The following is a 15074-nucleotide window of genomic DNA, read 5'->3' on the forward strand; positions in this document are numbered from 1 at the left end:
TACTTGCAGTACTATTGCAAGTGATCATGCAGATATATATCCAAACCAAGACTAGGCAATGATACAACTAATCAAGCTAAAATATGCCAAACCGTAAACAAACCGCAAAAACTATTGGCAGACGGTAAAGCTCCCAACACAAACTTACCACTCACGGCGTTTCAGCGTGTTTAAATATCATATAAGGTGACCTGTGTTTTTCCTTACGTTATCCATTATATAAAGTATCTTTCAGACAATACCTCTGCATGTTGCCCGAATAGCAGATAATTTGCATTGAATAGAAACCATCCTCAAATAGACATTTTTTTAAGTGCGCACAATGATGTAGCTGCTGCGCCATTTACCCGAGCCCCCATGGCTTTGGGTATATACTCTGAACATGCATTGGACACGAGGGTGACGTCATCGTTCGGCGAGAACTCGGATCCAATCACCAAGAAGTGGCAACAGCCAGCGTTGCTTGATGATTTTTTGCAAAGCGTCCATTATACACGCGAGCTTGCCGTAGGTTCAACCCCTGACATTGACAGAAAGAACTCCTTTTGTAAGATAAAAGTACAGGGTATGATTTTTATAAAATAAAATTTTAAAATAAGCCGTGAAAGCTACACAAATTTTGTCTCTGTGAGTTATACGGCCCGACGGATATTATGTTCAAGAGATAACGGAACTAAAATATGGCTGACTAACAAAAATTTACTAATTACTTTTTTTAATTATATGTGTTTGGACACATGTTCATATTGAAGAGATGAAGGTAATCAATGTTGAAAATCAGCCCTCTATTGTTTTGTTTTCTTATCCTGGATGGAGCATGCAGCTCGAGTTCTTAATTGTCAAATTTTGTTTCGGAAATCTGCCGATGCGGATACCAAGCGTATGATCCCCGCCTGAAGGACAGGCCTCGTTTGATGTCGAAGCCGGAGGGTTAGGTATTAGTGACAAAACTTGCGTCACTTTTGCGTCACAGCGCGCCGGAGCTGATGGCGATCTGTGTTACGTTACTGGCGAACTAGATTTATGTGCTACCTTAGGGGCTGCGACAAGTTGCTTTGCTTTGTTACGCGATGCCACCGCAAAAAGAACAGTATCTATCTGAGACGCAGGGGAATAATTTAAAAGTGACACGTTTATCAGTCCGTGAATGTGACGCATCAGTATTGTTTGTATGAATAGTTAATTTATGCGCACGGAAAGCATACAATTCCAGATGTAATTCGAACCTTTTATGAACGTGGCAGAGTCGTGAACTGTGCTGTTCAGAAGAAAGGCGGCTCTTTGGCTTCGAGCTAGCTTTTGCTGGGAGGTCTTCGACGCTCAGGAGCTATTGCAAGCCCAGCTGTTTTGTCTTTAGTGTACCATAGAACGGTTCTGCAATGGCTTCCCCAGTGGGCTTCAGGCACTTAGTCACAGAAAGAAAGCGATCCCGGCATGCGCAGAGTTGCACGGCGAATTCCCGACTGCCCACACGGATGTACGCTGCTGACTTCCCGGATCGCCTGGTTCCCGGACATGCCAAGTTGGCGAGCGTATTCACAAAGTTTCGGCCAAACAGGTTCTGTATTAACAGAAGGCGCAGAAAGTTCGTTATCGTATGTCAAAATTATATAATGGACGTCCTTGCTTACGTGAAAGTCCACCGCAAGCCAGCACCCGAAATTAAGGATGAGTGTGGAAGCAGCGCCACTTTCGTCTGGAATGTACTACGGAAGAATACCCTGCATCCGTACCATGTGCGTCTACACCAGAACCTCACTGAAGAAGACCTTGCAAAACGGCGTAAGTTCTGCCACTGGGTCCTAATTAAAGCGAATCTGGTCAGGGACTTTTTCAACAAAGTAATTTGGGCCGAAGATGCAAAATCCTCTCTAGACGGAACTGTAAACTTTCACAATGTGGATTACTGGAAAGACCAGAAGCCCCATTGGTTACGAGAGCACAACCACCAGGTTCGCTGTGTCAACGTTTCTGTGTAGCATCCTCGACAGCAAGGTTATGGGACCTTACTTTCTTGTAGGCAACTTTTGATTCGTGGATAACTTTGCCTGCAACGTTCCAGTGCAAGATCGTGCCGAGACGTGGTCTCAGCACCATAAAGCATCACCGGAGTTTTCGTCTGGCGCTAGAAGCTGACTTGAGAACAACTTTCCAGATCGGTGTATCGGACGAGCCGGACCAATAATTTGGCCTCCCAGATCGCCCGATTTCGCGGAAGTGGACTTTTTTCTTTGGGGTCACATAAATGCGTGACCGAAAATAGGGATATTATTGACTTTGAGCTAAGAATCCTCGAGGCTTGCGCAAGCGTTAGTCCCGAAATAATAGAGCGACCTGTGGGCTCAATGGAAGAGAATTTAGTGGATTGCATTGGCAGCTGAAGAAAAGCACTTCGAGGATTTTTTTTTTTTTTTTACATTCCTATTCAGACAGACGCGATTTATTTTTGTTGCTAAAATGTGACTATTAATGTAAAAAAACTTTTACCAAAAAATAATAGAGAGCCCGACGTTTCAAGGCCAGTTCGGCGCCCCTTGTTCACGGGTGTCTGTTTTCGTTCCTGTCGTCGTCTTGCCAATTGCCCGGTGTTGTTGACTTCCTTAAAGCGGCCTTTCGGTGGATGTCCACCGAAAGATTTACGTTAATAGGCGACTGAAAAAAAAAACAGTCCTGCGGCGACAGATTTTATTCCTAATGTTTTCTCTCAGCCATGAAAAGCCATTAGGCGTCAACATAAATGTCTAGAATCTTACGGTTGGACCACAGTGAAACAGGCAAATAGCACGACAGAGCCTAACGTGTTTTAAATAGTTTACGTTATCATCGGCAGTGATAGAGTATTAAGAAAACACTGGACGTATAACAGCGTTCCTGACATTTTTACGATAACTGTTTGCTGCGATTGAGACCAGAATGCAATTAGAAACATGTTTAACTAGAACGCTACTAGGTGTGCAACCGAAACACCTCCTTGCAACTTGGAGTGGGCTACAAGAAGGTAGACATGCTGTTTCGGCCGTCGACTCTGGATGTTTGAGTGCCGTGATATGGGAACGTCTAACTCAACACTTTTTCACCCATTTTTTTTTTTTGCTTCTTTTTACGGCTTTTTTTTTTTTTCTGCCATGGTTTCTGCTTCTCGTTGTAGAGAACCATCCACTACGCAGCACTAGGTGATTGAACTCACCGACTTAGCATTCACCTTTTCGTTAGCCACTCTACGCGCTTTTTCTTCTTTTTGGCCGGATAATGTTTGTCGCCTTTTCCTGCTGCAAATCCCGTCGATGCATTCAATTTTAGTGAGTATAGTTTACGTTCAGGTTTTTTTTTTTTTTTTTTTTTAATTTGACGGTTCCCCGTGCTTAAAACATTATTAAGAGATACCGCGCAGCAATTAGAGCAATGCAACTTGTCGCGGCCGCTAACGTGGCTTATCGCGTAAACTAAGGAAACATCGACTGCAATAAGCTCGGACGCGCTGTGGCTGAAAAGTCACGCAAATTTCGTAATTAACACGTGATCCTCCGGCGTCAAACGAGGATTTTCCTTTCGGCAGGCATCGCGGGTTCGGTTTCTCAACAAATTTCCAAAACAAAATTTGACAATAAATAATTGAAATTACGTGCTCGAACCAGTTTTTTTTTCTTTTTTTTTTAGGAACTGGGCTGGTTTTTAACATTGATTGCCTCCATTCCTTCAATATAAACATTTGCCCTAATACGTCTAATTAAATAGCGATTAGTGAATTTTTCTTAATTAGTCATCTGTTAGTTGCATTTTCTCTTAAACATGATGTCCGTCTGGCAATACAACTCACATTCGCAGACCACATACGTCTAGCGTTCACGTTTATTTTCTAATCTGCATTCAATAAAAAAAGAAAACGCCCTGTATATGCGAATTCTATTGCGCTAAGTCTGAACGTCTTTCATATGATGACGGAGGTGATCCTCATGATAATATGGGAAGCACTTCTACAGTCATTCCTTGTGGATATGAACAATTAATCCACGTTCATTGTCAGGCGCAGTGTACGAGCTGGATAAATCCGTTGGACTGGTCATGGAAGCGATGAACAAGAAGGGCATGCTGAAGAACAGCATCATCGTCTTCAGCACGGATAATGGAGGTCTTCCGTGGGGCAAGGAGCCCAACAGCGGCTACAACTGGCCTCTGAGGGGCGCCAAGTTCACGCTCTGGGAAGGGGGCGTCAGAGGAGCCGCCTTCGTCTGGAGTCCTCTGCTGTCCAAGTCTGGACGTCTGTCCAACCAGTTGATGCACATCACCGACTGGTTGCCAACTCTCTATTCAGCAGCCGGTGAGATGAAACATACATTTCTTTTTTCTCTTTTTTTTTTGTGCTACATTAAAGCTCTGTTGTCCCGTGATAGGGGATTCCCGAAATTTGTCGTTAATTGTTTATACAGTAGGAGTTTAACCTGCCAGAGTAAGACCGAATCGTTACCCACTATAGGTGACAAATTTAGCCCGTACACTACAACTGCTACCATGAGGTCATTAACGTACATCATGTAGTAATGACAGAGGACTGCACACCGCGATACGATGCTTATCCAGATCCAAACTGGCAGGGCTGAGGATTGAACCCAAGATCTCCGGGTTCTGCAGTGCGAGCTTTCGCCCCAGGTGCTCCGAGGGGCGGTGCACTAACAAGCTCGGCCAAGGATCCCCTGGAAATTCGCCATGCCGCTTTTTTTAGCTGAGGATAACACAGCAGACATTAAGTAGGAGCAGGACGAATTACAAATATGAAAGGAGGTTTGCTTCATGGTTTAAGCCGACGATAGATGCCCGAGCTTCTGCTCAGGAAAGCCTGAAGAGTCCTTAAGCCTATACGATAGATGCCAAGCTTCTGCTCAGGAAAGCCTGAGGATCGAGTCCCGTTTTCTATGGTTTATACGTACACCGCGTGAAATGTGTTTTCATCTGATCTCTTGTAGTGCGTCCGTGTTTGGAAACTATGCAAACTGACTTTGTAGTAGTGATGGACCGAATCTGCCGAACTTCAGATTCGGCAAAGTTCAGCAAATGCCGAACTTGTGAAGAAATGTTCGGCAAAGTTTCGGCAAAAATTCGACAAATGTCTGCGCACGCGCGAGAATGCGACGGGGCCGTGGATTGCAAATGGACGCCGTGCAGTCGTGCGGTTACCATCGTGCAGTGCAGTACAACCAGCGGTTACGGCAAGGTGTGGAGTATGCAACACGGTAACTATGCGTTTGTAAGCGAGGGTGGTTGTCTTCAATATGTTCTGCCTTGAGAACAGAAGATTGACCAGTAATTTACGCAGTCCACTGCGCCAGTGACGAATGATGCGGTACATTCTGGATAACGTCATTTTCATTGGACATTTACAGTGATGCAACGAGGTAGTTGAAACATTGACCGACAATGAGTTCAAAGCACTCCTCGCAGTCATAACAATTTTGTTTTCGCCTCAGAAATAGTGTGTGTCAAAACAAAATATTATTAAATATTCCCATGTATGTGCACATCTGATATTTCAAACTCTTCCTATCTTCCTAAACGTTCATGTGGGGCTAACATTAAAAACTGGTATTTTAAAGGTCAAAAACGAGGCGTTGCGAATATGGGACGCACACTTTCATGCAAAGCTGACGTCAAGTGACTCAAATAAAAAAAAGCATGCATATTTACAATAATATTATTATCTCTTCTGGTGAAGGCTCAGCTACCGTTGCATTCGCTTTCGCGCACAAAACGGTGACTTCCAGAGAAAGCAAGAACGCAGCGTTATTGCCTTTATTGTAACAATGTACAAACACATGCAGCTTAAAACCGAAACTCTCGTAGCGTGATTCGTGACTGCGCCACGCTCGCTTCTACCCAACCTCGTTGTCACGCCACTTCTGCAAGGAGTTACTAAAATTGCCAGTAAACACACAAAAACGACACCGATACAATTATCTTGTAGAATATCACCTTATTCAGTAATAAGTGTGTCAATGTGCAATTCATGTTGAATTTAAGTTAAGCAAAAAATCCTAAAACCGTTTTTCACCGGAAAAAACTAAATATCAACGTTAAACCTGGTAACAATGTATTTTTGCCGAATCTTTAAAAAAGTTCGGCAAAAGTTCGCTTTGCCGAATCCCAAGATCCGGCGCCGAACTTTCGATTCGGCAAAAGTTCGGACCATCACTACTTCGTAGTGTGGAAACATGTTGTTTCGACGGCAAAGTGTTACTTCCTGTTCTCATGGGGTCGGATCGGGTTGTATATAAAGCCTGTCGGTAAGTGCCTCTGCATTACTTACAACGGTGTGTCGGCAATGCTTCGCTACAGACCACCTCGAAATGCAATAACATTGATGTCTTTTATAAATACTATAGTCTGCTGATTAAGATGCGACGAACCCTATTCGCGACTCCAACTGTCTATAGGTGGCGCCACTTGTTTTCCAAAATGGTGGTTATAGGTCGAGTGGGAAATGCGTGCTGATATTCCAGTTGCTGAGCCTTTCTGGTAAGCTTCACTGAGCGTCATAAATTATTCCCGTTTATACGAGGATGCCGGAGTATTATGCGCGCCGGTCACCTCTTTCTTCTGAAAACAAAAACGATGGTTAGCGTAATATTTACGTTAGGAGGCACGTTTTATTTCCTGAAGGAAAACGAATATAAATTATATTTTGGATTTAATTACTCGATACAGGTGTTAATTTTGGTTTCTCTCTTAAATCAAGTTGTGTCCCACAGTGTATTATCTAGCTAAAAAATTGGTCCCGGAAACTTTGTTTTGTGACATACGTGTCAGATGCATGTATTTAATAATATTGGGAAAAGTTCAGTGTCTTTTTGAAGACAGCTTTTTTTTTTTTTTTACACATTACCTAGAATATTGTACTTATTGAAAAAATCGGCCATGATATTTGTGTTCTTTCTGATTTTTCTCGCTCAGATAATTGACATGTGAAATAATTAACTGCGGGCCCTTTAATGTGTTTTGGGGCATTTAGATTAGTAACTGATTTAGCATTATTATCAGCACAACAGAATGAAATCAAATTTCACAAATACATCGCCACGAGAGACAGGAATTAAAATATCTTCACAAAATATATAAATTAAAAAACGCAATTACCACTACGAAGGAAAAAAACGGAATCCGAGTCAAACAGCAGAAGTATGCGTGTTTTTTAAGGCAACGCTTAACACATAGGACTTTATATTACATCCAGTGTCTACGCCTATCTTGAAAATGATGTCAGAGTTTTTTTTATATCCTAAAAAGAAAAGAAAATGAGACCTTTATGTAAAGTCTATTACGAATAAATGGCGTACTTTTGTTATTGTAGCATTTATTGGGAGCCTGCACTACCGGAAGTTGTATTAATAATAATGCAATTAAGATATTTAATACGTTGTTTTTTAAGCTCTAATGTGTGTTGCTTATAATCTAATTTCAAGCGCGCGAACAGCTTTGGCAGTTCAAATTTAGAAAAATATCATCGCTAGAGCCTGTTGCAGCCTATTTAAAACACAACTTATAAAATAGAAAGTCTAAAATCAATGAAAACATTCTAGCTAGTTTGAGAAGCAAAACTTCCGAATTCGTGGCCATTAATTTGGAACTAAATGCTCCAAAAAACAAAGAAAAAAATTCAGTTTTTATTTTTGATTACAAAATATTTTATAACATTTATTTGCATTAATTTTTACACGCCATCGTTTTGCCAATCTTAGCCTTTCCAATTCGAAGGAACGCCTACCCGCTTACACGTCTGCTCACTACAGCACGTTTCGTTTCTTTGTACACGCACTACTAAAACTCTCTAGTTATGTACAGCCCCATACGTGCTGCAGCACTACAATGAGGAAGTAAAGAGTGTTCCTTGCATTCAGAGATGACTGTTGGCGAGCCATGATCGCAAGCAGTTCCGCCGTACCCGCTGAGCACGAGAAGTGGGGGACCCTCACTCGAGCGTTTCCCGTTTCCGCCGCGGGAGGGCGAGCAAAGAGCTGGGGACGCGAATAGCGATCAAATGTCCGCACAATGTTCATTTCACAGCAAAGCAGGCCCACCTCGCGTCACTGTCCCTAGTCAAACCCCGCTTTCTCTCCCCCGGTTTCTCCTTTTGGCGACCAGCGCAGTCATGCTCACCGCGTCGCCGCTTCAGATCAGCTATTCCCGTTTCAGCCCGCCCGTTCATGCTAGGCATTCTGAAAACTGCGGCCCATCCAGTGAGAGCCTCAACCCGCAACCGGCCCATGCGCGCGATAAGGAGAAGAGGACGGCACATGTACTTTATTCTCCCGCACGTGCGCATGCATTTCGATCTGACGGCCGTAATCTTTGAATTCGGTGGTTTAAAGTAAGGCTACCGCACTCAATACGCATAGCTTGGGGTTCCGAGGTACAACATGCGGGGGGACGAGCGTGGGGACGGTGACTGCGCATTACGTATTCACCGCATTCGGTGGGAGTTGGTACCACGAGGGCGCCACAGTATTTGGTGCCCCAGTAGACTTCCGGTAGTGTATTTATTTCTTCTTCAGTAACACACAGCGATCGGAAAATAAGATTTTCCTTCGGAGAGGTACCTTTAATAGGTTTGTAAGAACCTACGCGGTTTGTAGAACGTAGTACAAATAACAAAAGGATGTGTGACAAGAGGAAAAGAAGAGAAAAACCGGAAGCGCGCAGGGGTCCGCCGATAGTGGGCGGCAGCGAGCTTGTTTGCAAACAAATATTGGTGAATAAGCATTAGTGCTGCCGTTAGGATCGTCTGGTGATATCATGCCTCGACGTTCCTCCCGTGAATAAGCTCATTATAACTGCTCCGTCCGAGTGATCATAACTTGCTTATCTGTTATAGGTTGGGTTCCGTACCTTGTCAGCGATAAACCCCGATAGGCACCTCGGTAGCTCCGAGGAAAAACGCCGGCCTACGGCTCCCAGGTGGCGGGTTTGAATCCCGGCCGAGGTCCCCGAAATCTGACTGAGGCTTTTTGCGTATAATAAGGCGCCTTTTAACTGATATTTCGACTGCACGATGACGTATTCCCAGGTGGTCTAAATTATTACTACCCTCCACTGGGGCGTGCCAGACTTCTCTTTAATTTCGCACGTAAAACACTCAAATTTAAAAAACTTTTATATGCTCCGAAAATTTTGTTGAGCCTGTTTTACTCAAGTCGAGACGAACCGAAAAATCCAGGTTTTGAGGTGTCGAACTGAATAAGAAAAGACGATACTCCACGGGCAATCATATCTTTCTTCTGTTCACCGGGAACACAGCTCACCAACTCCTTCTTTTCGGAATTCTACTTCTTTCTGTCGTTACCTTTGCTAATGGGTACAAGGACATTATCCGAATATTCGGGCCACATATATTCATAACAAAGGGTTCCCTCAGCCTGAGTGCGATTAGTCCAGTAGGATAAGACTATCACGAGATAATTGGTTGGAAAATATAATCGATGGCGGATGTTAAGCTATTCTTGCTAATAATCTAATACAGGTTTCACTGAGTTAATTAACTTCTCGGTGGAGATCCTTTTCACAGTACATCCAGGAGATCGACCAAAAATATTATTCAGCATTATCAGACGACCTAACCGCTACATAACCAAAGTTGTCTGCAAATCTTGATTTATTCTTCATCGCATTCCAGGAGGAAACCTGTCAACGCTTAGCGAGATTGACGGCAAGGACACGTGGAAGGCCCTATCTGAAGACCTGGAATCTCCTCGGCAAGAGGTCCTCATTAACATTGATCCGACGGACAACATCTCGGCGCTGATTGTTGGGCGGCGTAAGATAGTTCTGGGATCGTACAACGAAGGAATGTACGACCTCCGCATGAAGGCCCCTGGAGGCTCTCGTACCGTGGATGGTCTTGACCAAATGATGCTATCGTCTCGAACCGGAAAAGTGCTCAAAGATTTCTACAACGTCCGTCAACTCACAGTTAGGCCTAACTGGCGCAACGAAACCGTCGTGAGATGCGACCAGTACGCCCCCCGCGACAACTTCGTAGCTGCCAGCCCTCCGTACTACTTTGACCTTGAACACGATCCTTGCGAGCTGAACAACTTGGCGGCTTCCAACATGACGGTAAGTGCGCAAACTAGAAATGTAGACCAGTCTCGCAATCGAAATACTTCCGTTGCAATCGAGGAACCGCACAAACTTTAAACACAACTTTTTACTCCCGAATCTCTCGGAGATGTGCGTCAAATATTCGCCGTTTTGGGCTCATCAGAAGCGGATTAGATAGTGGCTGAGGGTCTAAACGTAAGGATCAGGTGTCAAAGGCTACAAAATTCTCGGCCGCAAGTTGCGACAGCGTTGAGATACACTGTCAGACGCGCTTTGTGCGAACGACAAAGGGTAGCCCAGGGGTGAGGTGACAGCGCCCCCCGCGAATTGCGGCGGGAGGTGGCGACTTCCCCAATTGCAAAGGCCGTAAGAAGAGAAAGAGAGCGCGCGCTTCCAGTCCGGCCGTGGTTATACATCGCAATGCTACATACTACTTAGGTCAGTTAGGAATGGGGCAGTGGGGGTGGAAAGTGAATAATAAACTTCTCTTCACTTGAAGACGGTTAAAGATAAAGACGGTGTGCCGAAAAAAAGAAACGGAGATTAGAAGAGCATCAATAAGGTATTTTACCATTCTTGAGTTCCGTCGGCCTTGTAACAGAAAGATATGCCGAGTTTATGTTTACTCACATTATCTAATAAGCTTACCATTACATCTTTGGAGAGGGGGGGGGGGGGGGGGGGGCATCTGCGCATCAGTCATTGCCAATTCGAGGCATTAAAGCAACAAAGAGATGGTGCAAATTAAATAAAAAGTATGAAAGTGGACGACGTAAGACATAAGAAGATGGATTGTGAAAAGGCTGTTTTTACGGTAAAAAACGGAAATCTAAAAATAACATTTCTTTGTTTTAAATGAGCTCTTGTAGTAGATACTGCTACATATCTCGGAATGCGTCGTCCACAATTAAACCCACTTTCAGCAACCCACAACTTGTAGTGATAATTGGCTTCCAAAATTGACATCTGACTGACATAAAGCCACCATAAAAAATATCGATTTGTCAATGTGTCCTTTTTTAAATTCATGCCGCCTTCTCCTACTTCACGAGGTGCCGCCAAGCTTAATGGGTAGGGCTATCATCGCTTATTAAATATTTAAATTATTCTGTAGTACTATATAGAACAACGGTATAGGAGGAAATCTTATTTACAGCATGTTTCAATTCTCATAATATACTTCGTTTACTTCCATCAACGTTGATGGTTGGAGGTCGAGGAAAAAAGCTGTAAAAATGCCGCTTGACATTGCCTCGACCTCCTAGATAGGCTTAACAGCAGAGACGTAAAAACAGGTGTTCAGTACAGATACAGCAAGTCAAGAAGAACAAATACTTCGCGAAGTAATAAATGAAGAACAAAAAATACCTCCACTTTACCCATAAACATTTTGAAATATTCTTTAATTGTTTGAATGGTATTTAGGTAAATCCAACCTACTATCATCTATTTCGTTAAGTAATTTACGCAGCTTATATCCAATACTCTGAACGTTGTAATTTGTTCTCCACGCGAAGTACCTTATCTGATACTCTCGAACATAAGGAATGTTTTCATGAGCGAGGAATGCGACAAGACTTGGTATCTCACTCTACGTGACATGCCAATATAGTAAGTCTTGAAATGGTACTGCCATGACTCGAAACAAACAGTATTCCTTCAGTCAAAAACATGTTTTAAATATAAAACGATGTGGTTTTATTCTCCGCAGGAACTGAAGGAGCTCATCATGAAGATTGATGAGTATGCCAAGAGTATGGTGCCGCCTGCAAACAAACCGTTAGATCCCAGGGGACTGCCACGATACAACCACGGCTTGTGGGGCCCGTGGAAATGACAACTTTCAAAAGAACACCGAATAATTGCAATAGTATTAACGTTTGGAAACAAAACACTCGAAAATGTTATCTGTCAAAAAATAAAAAATAAAATACCTCAAATAGGAATAATAAACACACAGAGGACGTTCATAGACAACCGCAGTATTTTTATTGTCGGAGTTTTTATCCTACTAATTTAAGAAAAAAAGGTGGTCTTTAATTTTTTTTAATTTATAGTGCTAAAATTTATTATACTGATATTGTCAGTGGTGATTTCAAATCCGCATTTAGCTTTCAGATAGCTTTACCACATCGTGAGTTATCAATAAATTTGTAATTTTAATTAGGTCCTCCTTACAGGTCGTTAGCGTAAAAGTCTTCAGAATATAGGGTGGTCCAAGTAACCAGGCCCGTTCTAAAATGGGCCGTAAAAATCGACGCCTGCACGTAGCAATCTAAAATTTCCATCAAAGGTGTATATCACAGGTCGGTTTTTTCTTGTAAAATTACAAAGCGTAGTTCTCTTTCTGTAAAAAATAAGGCCAAGAAACTTGCCAGGGTCTACGGTGGGCAGCGACGCAGACGACAGGGTTTCAGTAGCGGGGTGTGTTTGGCGTTCGTATTGATAGATGGCGTCGGGAGCAGCGTCCGAAGGTGCAGCCGACCAGCGAAACAAAGCAGACGACACGCAGACGAAATCCGTTGGCAGCAAAAGCGCCGCCGTTATGCATCGCGTTTTTTTTTTTTTACTTCGAGTTTTGCTTTTATTGGCCGCATTTATTTATTAAATTTAATTACCGAAGATACATTTCAAAAAGGTTATGTTCATTTTAATAAACCACGGTGATCGCGAACCGTCGCGATAAGGAGGTAGCGCCGTCTATCAATACGAACGCCAAACACACCCCGCTACTGAACCCCTGTCGTCTGCGTCGCTGCCCGCCGCAGACCCTGGCAAGGTTTGTTCGCCTTATTTTTTACAAAAAAAAAGAGCTACGCTTTGTAATTTTACAACAAAAGAACTACCTGTGAAATACACCTTTGACGAAAAGTTTAGATTTCGATGTGCAGGCGTCGATTTTCACGGTCCATTTTAGATCGAGCCTGGTGACTTGGACCACCCTATATATCGGAATTTTTTATTAAATTGCATTCACCAAGACATACTTTGAGCGGTGATGCTATTTTTGCTGCTTTATATGTCATGCAATAATATTAATTAAATAGTCTAAGAAAACATAGCCTCCCGTTTGGTGCAACTTGATTGCAAATATCTTTTACCAATGTAATATCATTAAATCTGGGTTAAAATAGCATCACCGCACAAGACATGTTTTGGTGAATACAATGCTATAAAAAATGTTGATATAGTTTGAAAAAGTTTACGCTAACGACCCGTAAGGAGGACCTAATTGAATTTATAAATTTATTGATAACTCAGTATCTAGTAAAGCTATCTGAAAACGAATTTTATATTTGAAATCACTACTGAGAGATACATCAAAATACTAAAACGCGATAAATTAAAAAGTAAAAAAGTTAAAGACCAGCGTCTCACCATTTAAGTACTCATAATTAGAACCGGTCGCCTATAACAAGTAAAAATTGTTTTATTTTGTTGATTAAGCATATTTAATTTTAGGTCACACACTTTTACGACCGTATGCCTTAAAACTTTGGAAAATCTATACGCCTCGCAAGTGGGCTCATTTTCGTCTTCTGCGCACGAGAAAGGAAGTAGCGGTGACGTCAGAACGCCGAGCCCTGATTGGCTGACCGCGACCCCCTATCTGAGCGTCGTCTGCTCCTTTGCAACGTCGTCTGCTCGCAACGTCGTATGCGTCTGTCTCACCTTTCCTGCGAATTTCGGAAGTGCAGGTTCTTACGAGCGAGCTCGACTTCGTCTTTCAGAGAGGGCAGACGAAACAACTTGAGCGGTACGTTGTTTTTGTCTAACAACTAGCAGACGCGCATCAAGGAGGGAAGTCAAAGGTCTCACTGGCGAGGTGTCCCGAGGCGCCGATGTTTGTTTGCTAAGAACCGAGAGTGAGCGTCCACAAGTTCCCCCCCCCCCCCCCCCCCAAATACTTTTTCCCTTCATTTGTGTGCGGCGAGACTCCTCTCTTCAACGGCGTCGGCAGGTTGGCGCAGTTAACGTCGTCTGCTTTACGTCTGCTAGTCAAAGCGATGGCTGCTTTACCTTCATGCGTCTGTCGGAGATTCACCGATTTTTCACCGGCGAAAGTCACCGTTGCCTCGGGAAACAAGGAGATAACAAGAGGAAGAAATTGACCTCTTAATCTAAAATTGAGGTCAGCGATCAAAGTATAATACGGGAAGGGTTCACAAGGGTCGCGCGGGCATATTCCATTCAGCACGCCAGCCGGTTGTGGGCAAACGGTCGCCGAGTAGCGGAGTGCCTGCTAGGCCTAACTGCCGTGCTCGCTTGGTCGCGTTCGGTGAAATCGTGGCCGTTGGAGCTTTTCCCGGGTGTTTGTGGATCCATCGTTCTTGTTCGTCAAGGTCTGTTTCAAGTACTTTTTACTTTTTTCTTGCTGCTTGAAGTCGGGACGCGTGAGAAGCGCATGTAGAAAAATAAACGTCTGTGGGTCGTCGCGACCGCGACGCTGTCGGCCATGCTGCCGTAAGATTTCGTCGTAACCTGCGCAAAACTTACGAAAATTTCGTTTCGTGAATACGAATTTGTTTTTAAGTTTTGTCTTACGCACATTTTTGGCGTAAGGTCGTTTCGTGAATCTTGCCTCTGCACTTCCGAAAGTCGCAGGAAAGGTAAGAAAGACGCAGACGACGTTGCAAAGGAGCAGACGACGCTCAGATAGGGGGGTCGCGATCAGCCAATCAGGGCTCGGCGTTCTGACGTCACCGCTACCCCCTGCGCAAGAAGCAGACGAACTTGCCCTCCCCATTACGGCCAAAAAATACACTGGCGTCATCTATCGGGAAACCGTGAAACCCTGGGCATTTCCCTAAGTTTCCCTTTTTATGCGCATAATTCTTTCTTTTCTGGATTAACAATCTTTTGACAATGTTATAAGCGGCCGCCTCTTAAAAATAGTATGTACATTTGATCCCGTAAATACCACAAGAACTTCGCTCTAGTGAATTGTTTTTAAAAGGTTAAAACAGCGCAAACGACGAGGGACGCTT

General features: G+C 43.5%; 1 protein-coding gene across 1 annotated transcript in view; it reads left to right on the forward strand.

Moving 5' to 3' along the window:
• The window catches only part of LOC8042536 (arylsulfatase B-like), a 32638-nt gene extending 20598 nt beyond the window's left edge, over positions 1-12040 (forward strand). Inside the window, exons 7-9 of the mRNA XM_029983151.2 lie at positions 4025-4318; positions 9659-10101; positions 11798-12040. Coding sequence (XP_029839011.2) covers positions 4025-4318; positions 9659-10101; positions 11798-11923 — 863 coding nt within the window. The 3' untranslated portion in view covers positions 11924-12040. The remainder of the gene's footprint in view (positions 1-4024; positions 4319-9658; positions 10102-11797) is intronic.
• The last annotated feature ends 3034 nt before the right edge of the window (positions 12041-15074 follow it).

The sequence above is a fragment of the Ixodes scapularis genome, unplaced genomic scaffold (genome assembly GCF_016920785.2).
Source record: "Ixodes scapularis isolate PalLabHiFi unplaced genomic scaffold, ASM1692078v2 PGA_scaffold6__148_contigs__length_123643588, whole genome shotgun sequence".
Lineage (NCBI taxonomy): Eukaryota > Metazoa > Arthropoda > Arachnida > Ixodida > Ixodidae > Ixodes > Ixodes scapularis.